A 25672-nucleotide genomic window follows, 5' to 3' on the forward strand; every position below is an offset into this window, starting at 1 on the left:
AGAAGAGGAGAGGCCATTAGTGGTAGACGCAAACACACAGGTTTAAGACCCCCTTTCTGAGACTTAAGAAGGAAGGGCTATTTACTAGTGAAAGACTTAAATTCTCCAGGGGGAAAAATGATGGGGAAGAGAATGAACAGAAGGCAACGCTTTGAGGCTAGAGGCCAGGGGCGAGGGGCAAGGGGCGAGGTTTGGGCCCCAAACTCCATCTCCCCTTGTTAATTTCCTGAAGCCGATTCAAAACAAACTGAAGTTGATTCTCAGTTTATTGTAAGTGTTCTTTATTTATAGTATGTCTCCAAAAGGTCAAGGCAGTTTTATCTCTTAAATAACATGTCAATCATATAAAACAGCTAGAACCAAGGTAGAGAAATATATACAATATAATACAGTAAGTATTTTCAATATTGTTAATTGAATTTTTCATATTAAATTAAAAGAGGATATTGTGATTTACAATGTCATTTCTCTAGTTAAAATTAAACCTGTCAAAAGGCATAATGTACATTTTTTACAAAACCAGCACAGCAGCATTAATAAAACTGCTCATGATTGTAATCTTTATTTTTCTATAATACACTGCACCCGTGTTACAAAAACAAACAAACAAAAAGGCATTGCACTAGATGGTCTGAATACTGCATAAGTCAGTATGTTAACACTTGAGGAATAATGAATGGCCTGACCTATTTCCCCACCAGGCTCATTCACAACAGTTTCACTCTGCTAGCTAAGCAAACTTTCTACAGGTAGGTTACTTTTCCTTGGCAGTTTTATACAAGCCCACTGCTAATGGGTAAAATGCCAAGGAGACACTGATGCCACCAAAACCAATATGACCCTATTTACAAAACCCAATAAAAGCCAAGGCTAGAAAAGCACTCACAACTGGATCAAGAAAAAAATTATAAGCAGCATATTTTGTAGGAAATTTTAAATGTCTAGAAATTTAAATTATTCAACAGACTACAAAAGGGCTTGCAATAGCTGGTTCCCCTTATTTTTCTCAGGCTTGGATAAGAAAAAAGGAAATCCTTTTTATTTTTCCATAAAGTTTTCATGGCATCAACAACCTTCACATTTATAAATAGTATTTTTATACAATGCAACACATTCACATAGTTTTCTTGTGCTACTATCAGTTATTCTTAGGATTCATATTTTATTCTAAGGAAGAAAGTACTCTGGTATCTTCCTCAGTCGTAACTTTCCAACATTGACATCCTCCAAGCCTCGAAAGGGAATTCAAGAGAGGCGAGCAGTCATTCAATGCTTACCGCTGAAGAGCATGCTATTTGAAACACCTTATATATATATATGTATATATATATATATATATACATATATATATATATATGTATATATATATATATATATGTATATATATATATATGGTAGTGGCCTCAACAAAAGCAGCAAGGGCTGAGGACATAGTTCTACCACTCATGACAAATTAATTTCCCTTGCATTAAGACAGTTTTAAAAGGACAGGTCACCCTTGCAAGGCAGCAAGTATTGCTTCAAGATTATATTATCCTGGAATTTTTTTAGCCACAGAATTATCTAAGAGGCAGCAGTGCTTTAAAAAATAATCTTTCAAGTCATGAGCAAGCCAAACAAAATCAACGTGACATATTATTATCAGGAGTTATTCCAGTGAAGGATCCAAGCTACACATACACATAGTGTTGAGACTAAAACTGAGAAACGACCTGATTACAGCTGAGGGAAGATACCTTGTGGAGGTGTGCGTGACTGGGGGTACAGGAAACGGACAAGATAAATACTCCCAAGTATCCTGACAGAAAAAAGGAACAGAGACAAAACGTGTTTACATTCAGAATGAGATGCACGATCCATTGTTCCTGGACTCACAAGAAGTTAACAATGTTCCAATGTTTCTCTTGCAGGACGCAGTCCTTTTCTCCTCTAAAACCACCAGTGTTCTGTGTGTTTTCAAAAGGCACACCCAGGTTTTTGCGCGGTTTTTTTTTGTTTTTTAAGCTTATCATCAGTTTTAAGTCCTTGGCCAACTTGTTTCTAGTTCAAAAGAAACCACGTTTCCAATAAGCACCAAACACCCAACTAATGTTTTCATTCTCTAAAGCAAACTTTCCAAAATGTTCCTATTTCACATACTTATAAGTCTCTGTAACCGGAATGTACCCAGATTCCTTTTTCTTGTTTCGGGAAGTTACAATAGAAATGTGCTCTTACAGGAAAACCTGAAAAGAATAGAACTTTATATAAAACTTTATAAATCCCCCAAGTATCCTTGTTAGGGAAAGAAGCCACGAGGAAATATTTGGCGTTCTGTTATTTCCCCAAAGATAGTTAGTTTAGTACTCTATCTGATCATATTTTAAAACAAACAAAACTCTATTAAACAAGAAGTTCCTTACTACAAATATTTTATCTCTTAACATTTCTCAATAATCAGAACTGGCCTAGAAACTGGCACAGAAAGTTAAGAAACAGGGATGTCCACACTAGAAACCTCTTAGTTTTATAGATGCCACTTAAATTGCTATCTGTATTGAAAAAGACACTTTACCTTTACAAAAAACAAGCAAGTGCCTACCTCTCACCCAATTTCTTGGATAAGGTCTAATTCATTTTTTACATTAAAAAAAATCCTTAGTAATTCTCCCTTTGGGAATTTAGTCACTATAGACTCATTTACTGTTTCCCTGAAAGTGGAGGAAACCCTACAAGATGAGCAGGTGCAGATAAGTGTAGTTGAACATATTAATTGCAAAAAAGTTACAAACAAGCTTAAAAAACAGCTCCAAAAGAAGGCTTCGAGTTAATAGCTATAGTCTCCTGTCATCCACAGAGAAGAGAGAACCTAAAAAACATCAAGCATACTGAAAACCAGAGCAAGATAAGAACACACAACAGGGTTCCCAATTTAAGTCAAATTCTTCAATAAAACAAGAACAGACTGTGTCAATCTGTTTGACTGGCCATTAATAGTATAATTTGGAATTTTTTAAAGATTTCATAAATTCTGATAATACATAACATTACATTGTCACATAAGAAACACAAAGTCACCAGCTCTACAAATGCTTTCTAAGTAAAGAATACGTCCAACATGATGCCAGGAAACAATCTAGGAGACGTTATTTTCTTAACAGGATTGTTAACAAGTCTGACAACCCGTTTTTTACCCTATCTCATCTCTGACCACACATTTGTCTTTAATCCTTTGAAATGGGTCTATATTCCCGCTTAAGTGGAAAAATGTTCATGCAACCTCCCCGCCTAAGGACAGCTAATTTGTAGGTATCAAAACCAAAGTGCAAATCCATGGAGTTTTAACACTTCAGGTACACGGAGCCCACACAACCACAGAACGGAAAGGCCTTGGCATACTGTGGAGAATGTGATGAAGAAATAAAACATGTAGCTTATTTTTGGTCCTTTGTTCCAGGCACCTTTTCACTCATGGTCTATGTCAGCAGTTCAGACCTAAGCCTGTCCAGTGGTCTGGTACCATCAGGAAGTACTTGTCCATTGCTTCACAAAATCTAGTCCTGTACAACTCTGGAGAGACCACGGTGGGCATTTTACCTGAGATTATGAAAAGAGCAAAGGGAAAAAGCTGTTACATAGTTGATCAACAACTGATCTGAACAGCTATGTTCTTTCACGAAAACTGCCATAAAGACACACACACCACAGCAGTCTCAGAAAGGACAGAGGGGTGTTCACTGTGCCCCATGACATGGGACAGGTCCTTCCTGCTAGGGGGTTCCATTTTAAAAGACTGGCTCTTGCCTAGAGATGCGAAATGTTTGAAAGCACAAATGGAGCTGGCAGTGCTCAGAGAACTTTGAAGATTGAAGCGTTAATTAGAGACAACCTCTTATTCAGAATCTATGGCCTTTTTTGGGTAACTTCTCAACTTGAGAACCCTTGGCAACTTAACACAAATTTAAAACCAATTATTCCCCCACCTACGCAATTCCCTTTATTATTTGATCATCTGGGAAATGATAAAATCAGAGATAACCACTTACTTTTTTAGAAATTAAAAAAGTACCCACTTTTTATTTCTGGGGTTTTTAATTTTTTTTTTTTTTTTTTTTTAGAGAAAGAGCGAGCATGAGCAGGGAGAGGAGCGGGAAGAGAAAGGGAGGGAGGGAGGCAGCGGGGGTGGGGAGAGAGGGAGAGAGAGAGGAAGAAAGAGGAAGAGAGCGAGAGACAGAGGGAGGGAGGGAGAGGGAGAGAACCTTAAGGAGGCTCCATCCATGCTCAGCACAGAGCCTGCCACAGGACTTGATCCTACAACCCTGGGATCATGACCTGAGCCGAAATCAAGAGTCAGATGCTTGGGGCGTTTGGGTGGCTCAGTCAGTTGAGCATCCGACTTCGGCTCAGGTCAAGATCTCATGGTTCGGGAATTCAAGCCCCGCATCAGGCACTGTGCTGACAGCTCAGAGCCTGGAGCTGGCTTCCGATTCCGTGTTTCACTCTCTCTCTGCCCCTCCCTGCTCGTGCTCTGTCTCTCAAAAATAAATAAACATTAGAAAAGTTTTTTTTTAAAAAAAGAGTCAGATGCTCAACCAACTGAAGCCACCCAGGTGCCCCAAAAAAGTATCCATTTTTTAAATGTTAACTGATAAGGAAGGCAGAAGAACAGTTTAAAGAATAAACAAAAATTCTGCTCACCTTGTCCCCCTAAAATTCCTGTTGATTTCACAACCATCTCAAGCTTTTTGTCCCATGTAAATGTTCGAATATAATCTGTTACAGGAGGCAATAGTGGCAGTAAAGCTATGTTAGTAAGTGTGAGAAAATAACGACAGGAATTACTATTACTTCTACCATGTTTACTGAGTGCTAACAATACTGCCAAGTGCTATCCCCAAGGTTTGTCTCCATATTAATTCATTCAATCCTCATTACAACTTCACAGCGCTTCATTTACAAGTAACTTTTTCAATACAGATTGTTTTTGGTAAAGATAATGAAAATGAAAATGAGGACACTGAATAGAAGGTAACTAGAATTTAAAAGCTATTGATTGTGAATTTTCAAGTGTAAGTTGGTGAAAATATTTAACAAGCTATTACGAGACCAGGCTGAGTATAATCTTCAAATATACTCTGGCTTCAATCATGAACTAGAAGGTATGCTTGCCAACTCACCTATAATTCCGACTACCAGCTCATTGCTGGTATCATCTCGTCCAACCAGCAAAGAATAATCTATAATGAGGTGGCTAGAAAGGAAGTGGGAATCACTACGGATCGAGGCTCTCAGCACGGCTTTGGAATGAGAACGGATATACAGGGGATTGTCTCGAACCATCTTTAAGAGATTTTCATCCAGCAGGACTACATCACAGCTCTCTTTCCCAGTATCAGTTTTTACATTTCTATTCCTAAGTGAACCCTTCAAATCAAAAACCTAGCAGAAAGGAAATTCTCTGTTATTTATGCATGAGTTGTGCAATGAATTAATGTAATTAAATTGGAAATGCAGAAAGACTCTTTACAGCCCATACCATTATATACACTGTTAAATTTAATTTTAAAACTTAATCATAACTTATAGAAGCCATTAAATGCATGCATTATAACTGTTCAATACATAAAATAAATGGTGATATGATTCATCATTGAAAATTAATACCTAGGTAGTCAACTACTCAAACATTTCAGAAATACACTAACACACTCAATCAACTTTAAGAAACATTAACAAATAACTCCAAAAGTATATCACTGGATCGTAAAGCAGTTAAAATACAGATGCAAACAGTCTTAGGAAACTTACAGCTTTGATACCAAAACCCTATGCAATACTTACGGCAATGTAGAAGCAACAGCAGGTCTCTAGAAATTTGGGGGTAGTAAAAGCCACACACTCAAAGGTCAGGGGACTTAGGTCCTAGATCAGTGCAACATGAAGTGTATTCTGCAGACTAATGCTAGTCAATTGTCGCTGGCTCATGACAACATAAGGAGCTGGTGCCAGAATGTGAAACAGTTGCATCATTAAGCACACTGTTCATTCAGCACAGCACCACACTCTCAATGAAGAAAGCAATGCATTGAATTATATTCTAGTATAAGCTCCTTACCTCACCAGACTAGGGACAAACAGTTCAAGGACCAACACTCTTGAAAGGTACTTTTCTAGAATCTAAAACAACTTGAGTTCTGGTAGTATCTGTGTGACTGTCAAAAAGTTAAATTTTTCTGGGTCTTAGTTTCTTCATCTTTAAAACAGAGATGATGGAAACAGATCTGCCTTCTAATTCTGTAATTCTGTGTTTCTACGATATTGGAGAGGTTAAATTTTAGGACCCATCTACAATATTCCTCTTTATTCTTTTCTACAGGGTTCAACAATTCCAAAGTTAAAATTGGCCTAGCCACAAAGGCTTAATACTATTAAATAAGATGTTATTCTCTAACTCCTTATAATCCGGAACCAGAAGTGCCAAAGTTTCCAGTAGCTAAGTGGCTTGCATAGTTCAATATCCTTACCTGTGCCATCTTTCTCCCATAGAAAAGATTTTCCATGACAAGGAGATCTAACTTCTTCTCAGTATTGTTCTGAGAATTCTTATAACCAATTCTGTAAACTCCAAGAATTTTGGCCAATGCAGTGGGCCTCTGATCAAGAAAAAAAAAAAAAATGAAAGTCAACTCTTATCAAAAATAATTATTTGTAATTTAATACCCATATCTGGATTATCCATGTAATATCCAAACTAATGTTCTATTAATAGGACCAGAGGGCCTTGAAAGAAACTTAAACCCTTGAATCTCAGAAGCAAGTGAAAAGTAAAACAGCAGTGCCAATAAAAACATTAATGATCCTTAATGTTTGCCCAAAGGATAAGGCTTTACAATTTCTCAAATCACAAATTTTACTATGACATATAATTTCCTCTAAAATATGCAATAAACCATAAGTGAAAAACAATCTATGTGACTCCCTTACACACTTACTGGGAAGATCATGGCTAAATGTCAAGTGGGCAAACCTGAACCACTGGTTGCCTCTCTCTCTACCTAAGGATCCATACACCTGTATTAACAAACACTTCTAGTTTCTGTCTTAACAAAATTACAAATTCTAATGTGCAGTCATTAGCATTCAATCTTAATGTTTCTACACACACACACACACACACACACACACACACTCTAAATGCAACCTGCTCAAGATCTCTTGGTTCCTGGCTGGCAAAGGTAGGAAAGAGGGTTTGAAATGACTACATTCTCTCACACTTTAATAACATAACAGAGGGGCGCCTGGGTGGCGCAGTCGGTTAAGCGTCCGACTTCAGCCAGGTCACGATCTCGCGGTCCGTGAGTTCGAGCCCCGCGTCAGGCTCTGGGCTGATGGCTCGGAGCCTGGAGCCTGTTTCCGATTCTGTGTCTCCCTCTCTCTCTGCCCCTCCCCCGTTCATGCTCTGTCTCTCTCTGTCCCCAAAAAAATAAATAAACGTTGAAAAAAAAAAATTAAAAAAAAAAAAAAAATAACATAACAGAGATCCAGTCATGTCCTGTCCCTATTTTAGCATGGAAAAGACTGCCATTGGGATGAATTCTCAGGATATGAAAAAGCCCAGAAAACTCTAATTACGGAACAAGGTTTGGGATTTCTACCTTTTGTTGAACAGCATTTGTAATATAATTGAAGTAGTGTGGTGCAAAGTCAAGGAAAGACTGGACTTCCAGACGAGGCATCTGCTTCAAAATGAATCTATCATCTAAAAGGTAGAAGTGTCACATGTGTTTATTCAGTCACAGTATTTCCTGAGGTAATCTATAATAAATCATTCCAAAGATCCCAAATGATTTGTTTGCTTCATAGCTTTAAGGGATATTTTCTAATGTCAAGAGAAAATTTTAATCAGAATATAGTTCTCAATGGGGTGCCTGGGGTGGCTCAGTTGGTTAAGCATCTGACGTGAACTCAGGTCATGATCTCACAGTTCGTGAGTTCGAGCCCCGCAGCAGGCTCTCGGCTGTCAGCATAGAGCCCATTTCGGATCCTCTGTCTCTCTCTCTGTCTCTCAAAAATAAACAAACAAACAAACAAATAAATAAATAAATAGAATATAGTTCTCAAGTAATTGAGGGCTCAACAGGTTCCTGAGGATTTATGTAGTCAAGAACCACACGTAAATTCATAACTAGATACTAAGTAAAACTACTTACTGAGTGCTAACTACTAAGTAAAATTTTATAAACTCCTTTGTTAACAGTGCAGTAAGTCACAGTTATGAAGGCTTGTATCAAGAAACATTCCTCCTGCGGCATTTTCTCAAATAATTTTGCTCCCAGAGTATGGAGGACGGAACATAAAGTACAAACGGTCATCACCTTCTATGATACCTCTGCAGGTGAAGAACCTGGCCTTCCGATTTTCAAGTTAAGTATTTGTATTTTTATCTTTCTCTCACCAGCTCTGAGGTACCCCTTTTGACTCTTCTAGAAATTCTCTGTTACTATTCACATTTGGAGAAGTCAGGACCAGATCAGAGTTTAGCAAGGATCGGATCAATGCCTGTCTCTAAATACACACCACACATATGTACACTCTTAAAAATTATTACATCCTTTCAACCATAAAAAAAGAAACCCTTGCTTGACGACTGGCAGTATCATACAACCTCAATTTAAGTGAGTCCTAAATTATCTGAGGGCAAAAGATAGCTACTACTCAGTCAGTAGAAGATAAAAAGACTTCCCTTCCGTGGCATAGAAGGCAGCTCCTGATTTGCCCCCACGGGCCTGCCAGGGCGACGAGTGGGAAAGAGAACGAATGAAATCTTCTTCACTGCTCCCCAGAATCACCTCACGCATCTTATGAAACTCTCCCGCATAGTAGAGCCGACAGTAAAACTTGGCATTCGCATCAGAAAATTCTATAAACAGAAGTGTTAAAGATAAAAGGGGGGTGAGGGGCTTTTATGAGCCAAAAATCTCTCTTCCTTCTTGCTCACTCCCACCACCAACAAATGCAACCATTTGGTTTTCTTCATGACGTCATTTCTCACGCCACATCTACATCCCTGTTTATCACAGTTCTGTTAAAGTAACCCTCAAGGAAAATTAAAATGCACCTTATGACCTTACAGAAAAATCAAACATGAAATAAGACCCATTTCTAACTTTATAGGTTACTGTATTTTCCTCATTGTGCTTTTACATCTTAAATTTTACTACATATTCTGGATGATACGTTTTGGCGCACACACACACACACACACACACACACACACACACACACAAAATGCTAGACACCTGGTCACAGCTATAGCTCTAGACTACATAATAATTACTTAAATGTTAGAAATCAAATCATTATAAATTAAATTATAATTTAAACTAAGCTTCTTTATAAACTAAATAATGTTTATTTTATAAACTAAATCTAGATTAAATAAAGCTTATGTCAGGACACAGACTTAATATCTATTCTAAGAAACAGGATATTTATCTAGTATAAAACTAGAAGCCTTAAATAACAGTTTTCTCAATTACAGTCCCCGTCCCTGCACCATCAGTATTTTATCTCTTACTTACGTAGCTCCACGTGAGGATTTATGAGTTGTTTCTTTTGTGTATCTCCTCCATCTACCTCATCTACAAGGTTTAATATCATTAGTTAAGCCAAAGTTTTAAATGGGTTACCAGTTCATTTTGTTTCCCCCCCCCACACCCCTGACATAATAATAAAAACTAACAAGTCAACCCCCTGTTATCCTGGTCAAATCACTCTCAAGCAAGTATTATATGTACAATTAAGCTTGTGTAGACTATTACAAAAATATAGGTACCTTTGGAAACATCAATTTTCATATGAAAAATAGAGAAATTCAGGTTGAAGAATAATTTTCTTGTATTTGATGCTTCTGATAGTAATATACTAACTCCGCTCTTACATCAAGTTTCCATTACTTCTTTCTCAGTTTATGACTGTCTTCCCTGTGTGTGGAATAATGCTTCTCCAATAGCCTGAAATGCTTTTTTTTTTTTTGATGGATAATCTTTTTTTAACTCCAGTGTAGTTAACATATAGTGTTATATTAGTTTCAGTTGTACAATACAGTGATTCAGCAATTACATTACACAGTGCTCATCATGATAAATACACTCTTTAATCCCCCTCTCCTATTTCACCCATCCTCACACCCACCTCCCTTCTGGTAACTATCAGTTTGTTCTCTATAGTTAAGAATGTTTGCCTTTTTTCTTTCTTTCTTCCTTCATTTGTTTTCTTAAGTTCCACATGTGAGTGAAATCATATGGTACTTGACTTTCTCTGATTTATTTCACTTAGGATGATATCCTCTACGTTCATCCATGTTGTTGCAATATATACATATATAAATGGTATAGATGCTACTTCTTTATACATTCATCTGTTGATGAACACTGAGCTACTTCCATAATTTGGCTATTATAAATAATGCTGCAATAAACATAGGGGAGAATATATCTTTTAAAGTTAGTGTTTTTGTATTTATTTTATTTTGTTTTTTATTTTTTTAAATTTACATCCAAATTAGTTAGCATACAGTGAAGCAATGATTTCAGGAGTAGATTCCTTAATGCCCCTTACCCATTTAGCCCGTCCCCCCTCCCACAACCCCTCCAGTAACCCTCTGTTTGTTCTCCATATTTATGAGTCTCTTCTGTTTAGTCCCCCTCCCTGTTTTGATATTATTTTTGTTTCCCTTTCCTTATGTTCATCTGGTTTGTCTCTTAAAGTCCTCATATGAGTGGAGTCATACGATTTTTGTCTTTCTCTGACTGACTAATTTCACTTAGCGTAATACCCTCCAGTTCCATTCACGTAGCTGCAAATGGCAAGATTTCATTCTTTTTGATTGCCGAGTAATACTCCATTGTATATATATCCCACATCTTCTTCATCCATTCATCCATTGATGGGCATTTGGGCTCTTTCCATACTTTGGGTATTGTTGATAGTGCTGCTATAAACATGGGGGTGCATGTGTCCCTTCGAAATAGCACTCCTGTATCCCTTGGAAAAATGCCTAGTAGTGCAATTCCTGGGTAATAGGGTAGTTATATTTTTAGTTTTTTGAGGAACCTCCATACTGTTTTCCAGGGTGGCTGCACCGGCTTGCATTCCCAGATGCTTTCTTTGTTATACGCTAAGATATATATACAATACATAAAATATACTAGTGTCTACCTCAGAGCAATTTTTTATATTTGATTTGTGTGTCTAGATCTACTCTAATTATTACAAGTTTAGAACATACTTTAATAGTTAGAAGAAATAATCTTCTATGTCTCACATTTCAAAATTAGTTTTCTAAGCACCAATGTCTTCCAAGGATTACAGCCCAACAGAAGCCTACAGAATCCTAAACAGATAGCTTAAGTACTAATGAAAATATATTATGCTATCTTGTAGACTACTAATTCATGATCTAACCCAGGGTCACCGAACTATTTCTGTAAGGGCTAGATGGTAAGTATTTTATTCAGTCAAAACTATTCAATTTTTCAATATAACACGAAAGCAGCCAGACAGTAAGTAAATGAATGGGTGTGCTTATGTTCCAATACAACTTTACTTACAAAAACAGGGGAGCATGATTTGCCTATGCCTGGTCTAACCTCATATCCAAACACAATCAAGCAGACATATTTTAAAGTATCAAAACGAAGGCAGACATCAATGCCCTCAACCCTATAGAGACTGGAAAAGAAAGGAAATGTCTAAGGGGGTAGTGGAGTGAAAACATCTGAATATATACTATGACTTACATGTTTTACGTGTGTAATGTCACTCAGTCCTAGTAAGCCTCAGAAGACATTGCTTTTGCCACCTTACAGGTACGGAAACTAAGGATTTCTGATTCTACCACACAGTAAGTGACAGCAATAACATCTGGCCTCTATCAGCACCATGCTTTTTCCACTCTGCCATACTGAGGCATGACAAGACAGCGAATGTCTGAGTTTCAGCAGTAAGAATTAACTACTTAAGGCTAGAAAGAACACAAGCAGCTAAAATAAGCTCATTTGGTTTCCTTTAACACACCTTGAGACTCAGCACCTTGATTCTCCGTCCCCTCCTTGCTCGTCTGCCCAACCTGGTAGTAAGCACTGTCTGCTCCACGTAAGGTCTCTCTTTTCTGGGAAGAGAGATCAGGGCTTTTCCCTGCTGTCCCTCGGAAGAAGGACAGCATTCCAGAAGTCTTTTTGGCTAAAAATAAAAGGTAACATATTAAGTACAGGTCACTACAGGTGAAAAGAAAAAAACGATTTTCAACTCATTCCTTTCTTAGCAAGAACCCATTACACGAAGGTAATAACATTATTCCATATGTTTTATGGGTTTGGGGGGGAGGTCATTAGTCAAGCACTTTTATTATCAGAAACATAAAAGAAGAACAATGTTCAGGTAGCTATATATCAAAATGAGAAATTCTACAGAAAAACAGAATTCAGAGTTAAAGGTAATATCTCTGTATCATTTGTGTTCCTATATTTTAACACAGCAAAATATAAGATTTTTTCAGCATTTTTCAGAAATTAGTATAAGATGGCCAAAGCTTACATATCTTTTTTTAATGTATTTACTTGGGGTGGGGGGAGAGGAAGAGACAGAGAGGGAGAAATAGAAATAGAGAATCCCACGCAAGCTCTGCACCGTCAGTACAGATCCCGGAGGCGGGGGGGGGGGGGGAGGGAGGGCAGGGGCTCAATCCCACCAACCATGAGATCATGATCTGAGCCAAAATCAAGAGTTGGACGTTCAACCGACTGAGCCACCCAGGCGCCCTAGCTCACTCTGTAATTTTATTCCTAGTTTTGAATTTGGTATATACATATATATCATCTATGTATCATCTCTGAGCTTAGCATATATGATTCTAATCTTGTTCAATTTACCATCTATAAAATCCAGATAAAATGTCATTCATAAAGTGCTTATTAGTTTAGGGTGGCAGACCCCATTATGGCCTCCTTAATATCCAAGCCCACCTTGTTCCTTGCTGAAAGAACTACAATTCTGGTTGGGGTGGCAATGTGGAGAACCCCAGAAAACGAATCACGATTTGTATGAGCAACCAGGACAGCGCTGTTGTTCCTTCCAGGAAGGGGTGGTCACAAGACTCCTCACTAGCCAATGAGACTGCAGGGGAAGCCTCTGCATTCCTCATCACAGGAAACAGCTGCAGCTTATACCTACTTCCCTTCTCTCTGCCTCAAATGGAGACATGAACTGGAACATTCTGATCACGAGGAAAATTTAAGAGAATCATAAAGAAACTACCCCCTCTACTGTCATGACAATGCTGACTAACTGAACCAATGCCAGCAACTGCCTGCCTCCGGATGTTGCTTTTTTAGAAAAATAAACTGTTATTTGGTTAAGCCCCAGTAGTCACTTGAGTCTTCTGCTATTTGTAGTAAATAGATTCCTGACAAAGCCAAAGAGATCCATGCTCAAATCCCACCTTCCAGCTACTTCTGTAATCTTGAGCAAGGTACTTAAGTTTAACTTTCTGAAAACTGAGGATATATACAATAATTCTTAGTAGTTATTATGGGGATTAAAGGACATGACACATGAGAAGTTCTTTTCACAATGCTAACAATACTGTAAAAACTTTTTTAAGTTTCAAACACAAAAGTTAAAGTTTTTTAAAGCCACCCTTAGCTTGTATACTTCAAACTAAAAACTCTAAGGCAGATTCTGCTTCTTTTTGCAAAGACCTATGAGTTTCTAGAAGTTTCAAATCCAATAATCAGGTAAAGATCAAACGAAAGTAAAGTATGTATAAAAGAGGGCATACAAAAATTTATTAACGCATATAATACTGTAAAGACCAGAAGTAATAAATTCTTGCCAGATGCTATTTCTTATTTAATGTTTTCTTCTTCAAACCATAATTATAAATAAAACTAATAATAACTACTCCTCTATGTATAATCTTACTTGGCTGTGGTTCTGCTTCTGCTGTGCGGTTTGTCTGTCCTCCGCTGACCTCAGGTAATCTAATAGGGCTGCTGCTCTTTGGTCGGCTGTCCAAAGTACTGAAAAAAAAAAAAAAAAAAAGGAAAAGTTAGATTCATACTATTCACACAGAAAATGGTTCCTACATTAATTGACTCCCCACCTAACCCCACCCACAGTATCCAAAATTCAATTCATAAGTCATACAAACACAGGTTATAACACAGAAGAAAGATCTTCCTCTGAAGCAAAATGTTGTAACTATGAAAGTATACGGAAAATATATGACAGCAGAGCCTTTTACAATACTTTCCCCAAGTCCATTAGAGCTATATCAGCACCTGTAAGTCAAACAATTACAGAAAATACCAATTTCGTATTTCTCAGTCTAGTTACCACGTTAATAAATCAGATCAAATTGTGTCACATTAGTGAAAGTCAAAAACCTATGTCAATTAGAAAATAATGAGCCTACAACAATTTCTGTCTACATGTGTAAAATACCGAACATACTAAAAGAACCAGTTTGCGGGGGGGGGGGGGGGGGGGGGTTGTTTTTAAACTATTAGAACGTTTAATTATTATGGAAAATTCACAAGTAGTTTAAATTACAAAGTAAAGCAGTGGGTTACTAATTTCACAAGTTACTATTATTTAAATAAAAACAATAAGGAGAATTTAAAATGCTGAAAGTTTAAATCTGCAATATACACTGAACTTCTATGGCTATGATCAGAAAACTACTATCCAAAAGCACCGTTGAAGGCCTTTTGCTATCCTTGAATTTCGTTCTGTTAATTGTTGGCTCAAGTTTGAATGCCACTGTCGGTATCCTAGAAACTTTCATGCTGATAATATATTACAATAAAATTGAAGTATGAGCATTTAAAAAATGATGACATAGGGGCGCCTGAGCGCTTCGGTTGGTTAAGCCTCTGATTTCAGCTCAGGTCACGATCTCACACTTCGTGAGTTCAAGCCCCATGTCGGGCTCTGTGCTGACACCTCAGAGCCTGCAGCCTGCCTCTGATTCTGTGTCTTCCTCTCTCTCTGCCCCTTCCCCACTCGCATTCTGTCTCTCAAAATAGACTTAATAAAAATAAAAAACTAAAAAAATGATGACATATAGCCAAATTAAATAAATTCTACTCAATCACAGATTACCTATTTGTTGGAAGCCCTTCTTCGGCACTGTTCCGCTGAGTCGCTTTGGATAATTCCTCTAAGGCATTTCGGTATTCTTTACAACTTAGGGTAGAAATAGGTTGCAACATGTTAAACGTTAAACTTCTCTTCAAAATAACTCATATACTTTAGAATAAGCTCTGCATTACAGAAATACAATCGTTTTGTGTACCCATAACTAAACATGTTTGAGTCAACTAACAAAAGTTATCAAGTAGAAGCTTCATGAAGAAGGTCATCTTCACAGATAATACTGCAAAATACAAACCAACACACCAACCAGTATCAATATCCTAAACGGTGATTGTGAAAGCCTTTGTATTAATATTTAGACCAAATATCTTCAGGAATACAACAGGTAATTTAAAGTATAAAACTTCAGACTTTAGTGTAACTGTGAAAAGGGACGTGAGAATGTTTTTCTACTTAGAGGTACTAAACTTGAAGAAAAAAAATTCAACTCTTAGACTAGCAGTCTGGGAGCCCTGATTTAGACAGATGTCAGGGAACAAGATAAGCATGTATTATTTTTCCAAGACATTAGAAGAAAGTGACTTCTACTAATATACTCCATTCCTAACAGTACAATAGGAATTTTTTATTTAGTTGGCTTTCTTACCTTTCTATCTATTAATGGAGCAAGACTAAGCAATAAAGTAAGAAGCAAATACTAACTTCATAAAGGCCAAAAGGCAAAAAAAAAAAAAAAAAAAAAAAAAATTGTCATATGGAATCTCCTAAAGGAAAGAAATTCCTCATTACCCAAACGTGTGAACTCTAATAAATGCTAAGGCATATAAATCTACCTTGTTTACTTCTACATATCCAATACCCAGTATACCACATCTTATAGACATTTAAGTATTTGTTGAATAAGCAGCCTTCTTGTAAATAATATATAAAAAGAAAATTTTAAATTTCAATGTCTTCCAACAGAAAAAAAAATTTTAATTAAACATCTTAGATTATACTTAAACTAAGTTCTGTCACTACCAAGATATTGTCTGTGCTGTCTTTTTAGGGGCGCCTGGGTGGCTCAGTGGGTTAAGTGTCTGACTTCGGCTCAGGTCATGATCTCCCAGATCTGTGCTGACAGCCCAGAGCCTGGAGCCTGTTTTGGATTCTCTCTCTCTCTCTCTCTCTCTCTCTCTCTCTGCCCCTCCCCACCTTGTGCTCCGTCTCTCCCTCTCTCTCTCTCTCTCTCAGAGATAAGTAAACATTAATAACATTATAAATAAATAAATTAAATTAAATTAAAAGTGCTGTCTTTTTAGACAGAAGATATAAATACTTTTATAGAGGAATGCTTGTTTAAAACATATGATAAGTGTGGGCATGTAAGTGGGTTAAGGCATAGGAATGGCATTACTCTAGTAAGGAAACTACCTGCTACGTGTGGGAAGCAAGAAGGAAAGGAAGACCACAAAAAGGAACTCAGACGACATAAGACATTCTAGTATATCAGTAAGTAAATGTAAGGAAGGGATACACAGTAGAACAGAGAATGTTTAGAGGATATAAAGGTGAGTAAATAACTTGCCTAGTCAATTTACTAAGTAGAAGCTTGCTTAAGAATCATCCTGTTATTATCTGGATACAGAATACACTTTCATACACAAAGAGAACAAGCTATTGTGCCCTAAGAATATGTATTTTGGTTTATATTTAACCATTCTTCCCCACTCTCTATAAAAGATCTCAACAATAAGATGGTTAGTAAATATACATAAAATATAAAGATCTAATCACAGGTGAAAAGTCCCATGAATAATACCTGAGAGCAAAAGCAATGATGGAGCTGGGCTCCTTCTCACAAACAGCAATGGGTACCCGTTCGTGTTCATACATTAAGTAGTGCTTATCTGGATCACTGTTCAAAATTTTCAAATAAAGAAGAACAAAATTAGCAGAAAATCATCTACACAAACCACTAACACATTATAAGTAAATCTCATGACAATTTTAAGTTAGGTAAATACTGCATAATTACAAGAATATAACTAAATAAGCCAAAATGTATGTAGAATTTAACCAAACAGCCAAGGAAAATGTTATCAACAGAAAGTTTTTAAAGGTAATTGGAAATTGTCAGATCGGTTTTCAAATCGGAGGGTTCCGGAATAGTTACTCTATACAACACTTTCCACGTTTCCAAGAGGAAATAATGTAACACAGTTGCCACAAGACTTTTTGTTCAGGCTTATAGTAGAACAAAATCTTTCACACTTCTGCTATCCATTATCAATACTTTTTGAGATGAACACAGCTCCAAGTCTAGTATTAGTCCAACAAGAAATAATATAACACAGCCATTCTCCTATTTATCATATGGAAACTCAATGGTGTGACTCCATTTTAACCCAAATCTTGATCCCCTGACCTCTACCCTAAAGCTCCTAGGGAGGCATTCATTCATTCGTGTTAACAGCTATTTGCTGTGCCAGAAACACAATATTAAGAAAAACTATTACTGGGGCGCCTGGGTGGCTCAGTCGGTTAAGCCTCTGACTTCAGCTCAGGTCATGAGCTCGCGGTTCGTGAGTTCAAGCCCCGTGTCAGACTCTGTGCTGACAGCTCGGAGCCTGGAGCCTGTTTCAGATTCTGTGTCTCCCTCTCTCTCTCTGCCTCTCTCCCACTCACGTTCTGTCTCTGTCTCTCAAAAAGATAAATAAATGTTAAAAAAAAAATTATAAAAAAAAGAAAAGAAAAACCATTACTAAGCACCTAACATGAACAAGATGTGAAAGCATCAAATAATCCTGCAAATAAATACAATCACTATCTGTGGTAAGCGCCACGAGGGAATCATGAGAGCATGTAACAAGGAGACCTAATCTGGCTGAGGCAGGGAACTAGTGGGGACAGTCTAAAGTTTCCCTGAAAAAGAATTCAGAGTAATGACAAAAGAAGAAAGTGAGGGCATGGGCAAAGGTCATACAATAGGAGGAACAACAACCTAGTCAAGAAACTAAGTCAAGTCTGAAGCAGAGAAAACAGGGACTTTCACAGACTGTAGTGTAAATCTCTACTTGTCTCCTCCCTGAGACGGTGAGCTCCCAAGAGCAGTGATTTTCCTTATTAATCTTGTTCTACATCCTGGGGCACGAGAACTGGCACTCAGTACATTTAAATACTGACTGATAAATTAATACAAAGTTAAGAACAAAGGTCTTATGAACGAATGTCCACCTTTTGGATGCACTTGCAGCAGCATACAGGAGCAGCATCTGATGGCTACACAGATCAACCAGTGGGGAAAAAACTCACAGCCAACCTGTTTTCTTTCCTATTCAGTGAGCCCAGTACAAACAAGATCACATGAAAACTTGTACAGGTCATTGTAATTCATTGACTGAAAAGTACCATGTCCCAGAAAGTTATAAGTCAGTACTGTCATCTTCATACACAACCAGCAGTATGTTTTTATGACCATGGGATCAATAGATGTAGCAGTATGTCTTTAATATAGACAGATAGATAGATATAATATTTATATATAGGTATAAACAATTATTTTCACACTAGTAATCTGAAGCATTAAGCAACATTAATGTTTTTCTCACCCATTCATCTACTATATGATGATGGTTGCTATATAATAATTCTATAAATTACATTACACCAAAAGACACTTCTTTTACTATGATGGAAATATAATTTGAGAAGTATGCATAATGTTAAATAAATATATTTAAATACGTAAAGAATAAATATTTGGAACGAGGTGTTTAAAAGTAAGTGAAAACAAAACAACCCAACAACAGCCACTGACTTTTACAGTACTTACAACGGAAATGGAATAGGGTTGTAGCTATTTCCTGGAAGCAAATTTGCAAAGATGGCTTTCATGGTTGATTTTTCCTTCACCTGGCTGTCTGTGGATCCCAGCAAATGTCCATCAAACACATCTAGGATAAAAAATATTCTACTTATAAGTTAATATTCAGAACAAGTAAAAAACAGTATAAAGTATCAACATTATTTCTTGCCAATTTTGGAATACAGACATGTATTCACACCATAATTACCAATTATGGTACAAAATTTCTGATCTAGGAATAAGGACTCTTTGGGGATGAAAGAGGAAACAACAGTGAAGCATACATAGCACTGACTCCAAAGATCACACTGTTTTACATTTCACCCTCTCTGAAATTGGAACCATCCCATAATCGATGCTTTATCATTGCAGGGGCCGGGCAGCAGCCATGATGAAATTACTGCCTGAGCATTCGTGAACGCAGCCACAGCTCTTCTTATTATCACTTCAACTTAGTTATATGCACTGTGGCTGTGACATCGGAGTTTAACTGCAGTTTAAAAGTTCTTTTGGGGGCACCTGGGTGGTTCAGTCAGTTAAGCGTCCTACTCTTGATTTCAGCTCAAGTCATGATCTCAAGTTCACAGGCCACGAGGCCTGAATTGGGCTCTGCGTTCACAGCATGCAGCCTGCTTGGGCTTCTCTTCTCTGTCTCTCTCTCTCTCTCTCTCTCTCTCTCTCTCTGCTCCTCCCCCAGTCGCACCCTTGTTCTCTCTCTCTCTCTGAAAATAAGTGAACTTTTAAAAAAATTAAAAACTAAAAGTTATTTTTAAAGTTTACACTACTTAAGTAGTTACTGCTTTGAACAGAAAGCAAGGAAAGAGAGAAACGAGGCATAAATTTGCCATTAGTGAAATAAACAGTTGTTGTGGGAGAAATGGCTGCAATTTCTCTTATTTTCTTACAAGGCAAAAACCATGCGCTTTGTGGGACTCAAGAAAGTAATATTCCCAGAAAACAGATGAAGCAGAATAACATTCTGCTCCTTAGATATTCCTATGTCAAGGAGCGCCAACTGAAGAAGTGATACGGTAAAAAGCTGAAACTAAAATAGCACTTCCAGGAAAGATAAAACGTACAAACTCTAAGAGATAAGAAAGCGTCGTATCAAAGCATTCACAGTGTTCTCTTTCGGATGAAGTACAGTAAAAATGACTTCAACTGTACCTTCGGAACTACTGGCTGTATCGAGCTCAGGGGGCGCTCCCGCCAGCTGCTCGGGCAGGGCTTCCGGGGGGGTAGGCAGCTGCAGATGCGCCGAGCTGGCGGGGCTCTGGCTGGACAGGGTGGTCAGGAAGCGGTCCTCTAAAGAAAAACAGACTTCAGTAAGTCATTCAAAAACGCTGAGCCCATGTCTACCTAATAGGAGTGTTTTTTAAATGCCAACTCATATTTCTGCCTCCTAAACCAAAGAATTTTAGCTTCCTAAAAATTACTTAGGCCATTTTAGCACACATTTTAGAAATAGATACAGGGGCGCCTGGGTGGCTCAGTCAGTTAAGCCTCCAACTCTTGGTTTTGGCTCAGGTCATGATCCCGTGGGTCTGTGGGTTCAAGCCCTGCATCAGGCTCTGCGCTGACAGTGCGGAACCTGCTTGGGATTCTCTCTCCCTTTCTCTGCCCCTCCTCTGCTCATGCTCTCTCTCTCTCTCTCAAAATAAATAAATAAACTTTAAAAAAAAATTTTTTTAATAGACATAGATACAAATATCCAAACAGGTTACATGACTTGACCTCAGTCAGCTCTTAGTGACAGCACTGTGGCTGGCCACCCAAGTCTGATTCCTATCTAATATTCTTTACGACTAGACCATAACTGGTTACCTAAATCTCAGTTGATTCAATTTAATAGGGAATAAAATCAAGACACCATTGGAAGAAAAAAATCACGTGCTCATTCTCAGGGGGAAAGTTTACTGAATCATAATAGAAAAATATCAAGAATTATGAGTTGAGCTCACATTCCACAAAGACGATCCAAGAAAATGTCCCTACAAATTTTCTAGGATGGCACCAAGTTATTCAATGAAATACTGTGAAAGACAGCTTAGGTCTAGAAAAAGATTTTAGTGACATGAAAACAGAAATTAAACTTTCTAATATTTTTGCAGTGAAACCTGCTGACTTGGGAACAAGCAAAACAAAAATTCAATTTCCTTCTTTTCTTTGCTCTTCCCCCAACAGATCGTGTTATTTCTACCTCCTCATTGATCTTCTTGCAATATACTCTAAGATACACTGACAGTGCTATAATACAGGAAGGGAGAAAAAAGTCTGTAACGACTGCATCAGAAAATCTTCTCAAAATTAGCCATGGAAACAACTTCTAGACTAAGGAATCTCTTTAAATCCAGTGGCAAGTGATTAGACTCCAGGACCCACCTTTTTCTCCATTTTGAAGTCCTGGAGAAATATTTCGTGGAGCCGCATCCATTGCACTTATCTGCAGAGAAGTAAATACCTTACTCTTAAGGAAACATTAAAATCACATTTTTAAAATTTTCTAACCTTAAGCCTCTTTTTTTGTCTAATCTCTCTTTTTTTTTTAATTAATTTATTTATTTTGAGAGAGAAAGAGAAAGAGCACAAGGGGAGGGGGCAGAGAAAGAGGCAGAGAATCCCAACCATGCTCCATACCACCAGCACAGAGCCTGATGCAGGGCTCAAACCCACGAACCATGAGATTGTGACCTGAGCCAAAACCAAGAATCAGATACTTACTTACGAGGGTCAGATGCTTAACCAACTGAGCCACCAAGCGCCCCTTATCTTAAACCTCTTAAGAATTAAGATACTCAGCTTTTGTTTATGTGAGCTATAGCTTTTGATTTTTACCTTATTAGAAATGAAAACTGGGACACCTGGGTGGCTCATTCGATTAAGGATCTGACTCCTGCTTTCAGCTCAGGTCATGATCTCACGGTTTGTGAGTTTGAGCCCTGAATCCGGCTCTTTGCTGACAGTGTGGAATCTACTTGGAATTCTCTCTCCCTTTCTCTCTCTCTGACCCTCCCTTGCTCTCTCTCTCTCCCTCTCTCTCAAAATAAATAAATAAATAAAACTTTAAAAAAAAAATTAAAACGGAGAAAGTTTTAGAATATACATTTATTAGTTCATTTTAAAAATAATAAACCCAGGGGCGCCTGGGTGGCACAGTCGGTTAAGCGTCCGACTTCAGCCAGGTCACGATCTCGCAGTCCATGAGTTCGAGCCCCGCGTCAGGCTCTGGGCTGATGGCTCGGAGCCTGGAGCCTGGAGCCTGTTTCCGATTCTGTGTCTCCCTCTCTCTCTGCCCCTCCCCCGTTCATGATCTGTCTCTCTCTGTCCCAAAAATAAATAAAAAACGTTGAAAAAAAATTTAAAAATAATAAACCCTTACATGTTAATGTAAACATTTAATTTAAAAATACCTATCAAAAAATTGGTAAAAGTGGCATTGTTTGACACTTTTACAAATACTTTAATGTCTAGCAGACAGCTAGATATTATCTCTGGCTTCTGCACTTCATCTATTGAGCTATATTATCATGACTGAACAATATAAAGAAAATCGAGCCTCACACAGATATGTAATTGAAAAAGGGAAATCTTGCAGAGACCTTGGAAGGAACTTAAACCTTCAGGAGTCCTTTAACTACACTCTGTGAACAGTGCTCTAAACAGTGGCTCACTTCCTAGCATGAAAGCATCTAAGAACTACTTAGGATTACCCATTAAATTTAGTAATCTTTTATTTTCCACTGGACTTACTCAAGTTCCATTACACATAGGTGAAATATATTTAGAATCACTATAAATCCTGTGTACAATTTGTTTACAAAGTCATTTCTTAGATGGCTATTTAGAACATTCTTAGATTTGCTCACCATTCCAGAGAGACCCCCGGCTACCCTATATAAAATAACCCACCACCACCCACTCCCTTAGCAATACTCTCCATCTCCCTTATTTTTTTCTTCATAGCCTTTTTCCCATTTTTTTAAAAAGCTTATTGTCCACTGGTTTATTATCAGTCTCCTCCTAATCAGACAAATGTTCCACAAGGATAGTAACTATGGCCTTTGTTCATAGCTATATGTCTTGAACCTAGAATAGTGCCTAAAGTATTCAAAAACTAGTTATCAAGTGAAAATACAGGCAGTGCTACAGACTTTCAAATCAACTTTCAAGTCTTCAAAAAGATGATCATCTACTAAATGATTTTGTATTTTTAATTCTGCACGTACGTATTATAATCAAAGGTCTTACACAACTAGCTGTGCAGTTTCTTCTGTGGGCAAATGGGAAGGCCATTAACAGTCTGTGTTAGCCATTAATAGCCCCAGATTACTTCACAAATACTAATACACAAACCACCTTCAGTAACCCTCACTCTTACTCTCACCTAACTTTCAGGGAAAGTAATTCCTACACAGCTATGAGACAAAAAGGAAGAATTCATTTATGTATTTCTAAACAACACAAAGATCTAAGGCACTTGAATTTATCATTCCATGAAAATACTTCTCTACACATATTATTACACACTTGTACAAAAAAAAAAAATTCTTTCAAAGTCCCTCATCGTATTATTAAGTCCTTATACTATACTAACATTAGTAACTTATCTGAAAATATGGTTACTTAGTATGATAGGCAGAATTCTAAGATGGCCCAGGAGAATCCTGCTCCCCCCCCCATACACATCCCCCATCCACTGTTATTCACACACTAATCTAAATACTGCTATGAAGGGATTTTGCAGATGTATTCAAGGTCCCAAATCCGTTAACCTTCAAATGGGGAGGGATTATCCAGGCAGTGATCTGATCACACAAGTCCTTTCAAATCTGTGTCTAAAGGTCAGAGAAGAGGAACTAAGGAATCTGAAGCATGAGGATTCCATGCATTGTTGAAGGTGTGAAGACGAAAGGGGGCTCACAGCAAGGAAAGCAAGCAGCCTCTAGGAGTTGAGAATGGGCTCTGGTCAACTGCCAGCAGCAAAAGTGAGACCTCAGTCCTAAAACAACTAGGAACTAAATTTTACCAACAGCCTGGATGACCCTGGAAGATGACCCTGAGCCTCAGATAACAGCCCTGAACCAAATCTTGTCTGGAGCTATGTGAGACTGAGCAGAGATCCCAGCCACACCGTGCCAGACTCCTGACCTCCATGAAGATAAATCTGTGTTTTAGGCCACAAAGTTTGTGGTCATTTGTTATGTAACAAGAGAAAACTAATACAGTTAGGAAAAGCCAATGAAATCAATGTGCAAAACTAACCCTCAAGAAAAACTTCCCACTTAAGCACAGAAATAAAGAACACACAAAACTACATATTAAAATAAATTAGGACTCTATTATACACTCAGGACGTCCAAAATCTCTCCTTTAGAGACCTACTGCAACCATGATGCTCTCTCCAGTGAAGCCCATAGACAGTAGCTTTTGACAAATGTTTCAAATGAACGAATTATAACAATTTTATTTCAAGCAAGATAAAAAATTCATCCAGGTCATGTCTCTTGGAAACCTCACAACTGCAGAATGAAAAACTATTTAGTATTATTAAATCTACGTATTAAATTACTACTTGTGAGCGTCTTAAATGAAATTAACTATAATATTTATATCAATGGAAGACCAAAGACTACATTTCATTACCTTGCTTTCTTCCCCCTGTCTCAGTCTTCCAGGACTCGGAGGAACTGAAGGTCGCTTTCTACCCTTTTCCTGCTGGAAAAGGTCCTGCAATCTATAATTAAAGGAGTTGGGGGGAAGAGAATAGTTTGTTTCTAATATCCTGAATAACATTTACAAATTTTGTGAAACCAAAACAATTAGATTTCCTACTTTGACTGCAATAGATATGAAAATTATGTATAATTAAGTTTCTCGTTTTTTTCTAATCAACTAATCAAGAGCTATTAGTGATAGGACTATAGTTATAAAAGAATAGCAAGTTATTATAAGAAACAACATAATGTAACCAAAACACACTAGCTTGAGTGACCAACAGACCTGAGCTCCAAACCAGCTCTGATAATTAGTAACTACACAACTTGGGTAAATGCCTTGGTCTCTTAGAGATACTGTTTCCCCCTCTGTAAAATGGAAACAGTATATACACACTGTAGGATTCACAAGACCAAAAAAAGATTAAACGTCCACCTAGTGCCTTACTTATTGCTTAGCATAATGCAAGTGCTCAATAAATAAATGCTATAATAATCCAACTCGACTTTTAAATAAGCATTAAAGGGAAATATCTCCCCAAATAAACATTTAAATAAAGGTATAAATAATAACATACTTGAGGGGCACCTGGGTGGCTCAGTCGGGTTAAGTGCCCGACCGGCTCAGGTCATGATCTCACAGTCCGTGGGTTTGAGACCCACGTCGGGCTCCGTACTGACAGCCTAGAGCCTGGAGCCTGCTTCGGATTCCCTCTCCCTCTCTCTCTGCCTCTCCCCTCTTTGTGCTCTCTCTCTCTCTCTCTCAAAAATAAATAAAGAAACATTAAAAAAGAAAAGTAATAACTTGGGGCGCCTGGGTGGCTCAGTCGGTTAAGCAGCCGACTTCGGCTCAGGTCATGATCTCGCGGTCCGTGAGTTCGAGCCCTGCGTCGGGCTCTGTGCTGACAGCTCGGAGCCAGAAGCCTGTTTCGGATTCTGTGTCTCCCTCTCTCTGACCCTCCCCCATTCATGC

At 37.8% G+C, this 25672-nt stretch overlaps 1 protein-coding gene across 7 annotated transcripts in view; it reads right to left on the reverse strand.

The window, feature by feature from the left end:
• Nucleotides 1-264: 264 nt before the first annotated feature.
• Nucleotides 265-25672, reverse strand: part of PIKFYVE (phosphoinositide kinase, FYVE-type zinc finger containing) — an 89688-nt gene continuing 64280 nt past the window's right edge. For 6 of the 7 annotated variants that reach the window (XM_047870417.1, XM_047870415.1, XM_047870419.1 and 3 more), the window contains 15 exons: nucleotides 24629-24719; nucleotides 21368-21428; nucleotides 20153-20290; nucleotides 18953-19073; nucleotides 16940-17035; nucleotides 15145-15228; nucleotides 13963-14060; nucleotides 12058-12222; nucleotides 9561-9620; nucleotides 8723-8899; nucleotides 7635-7738; nucleotides 6504-6632; nucleotides 5157-5418; nucleotides 4678-4752; nucleotides 265-3576 (listed from right to left, as the gene is read on the reverse strand). In XM_047870417.1, the coding sequence (XP_047726373.1) occupies nucleotides 3461-3576; nucleotides 4678-4752; nucleotides 5157-5418; nucleotides 6504-6632; nucleotides 7635-7738; nucleotides 8723-8899; nucleotides 9561-9620; nucleotides 12058-12222; nucleotides 13963-14060; nucleotides 15145-15228; nucleotides 16940-17035; nucleotides 18953-19073; nucleotides 20153-20290; nucleotides 21368-21428; nucleotides 24629-24719 (1777 nt within the window). In that variant the 3' untranslated portion in view covers nucleotides 265-3460. Of the gene's footprint in view, nucleotides 3577-4677; nucleotides 4753-5156; nucleotides 5419-6503; nucleotides 6633-7634; nucleotides 8900-9560; nucleotides 9621-12057; nucleotides 12223-13962; nucleotides 14061-15144; nucleotides 15229-16939; nucleotides 17036-18952; nucleotides 19074-20152; nucleotides 20291-21367; nucleotides 21429-24628; nucleotides 24720-25672 lie in introns of those variants that run through there. The other variant, XR_007154717.1, reaches the window with a different exon arrangement.

Source organism: Prionailurus viverrinus, chromosome C1, assembly GCF_022837055.1.
Source record: "Prionailurus viverrinus isolate Anna chromosome C1, UM_Priviv_1.0, whole genome shotgun sequence".
Classification (NCBI taxonomy): domain Eukaryota; kingdom Metazoa; phylum Chordata; class Mammalia; order Carnivora; family Felidae; genus Prionailurus; species Prionailurus viverrinus.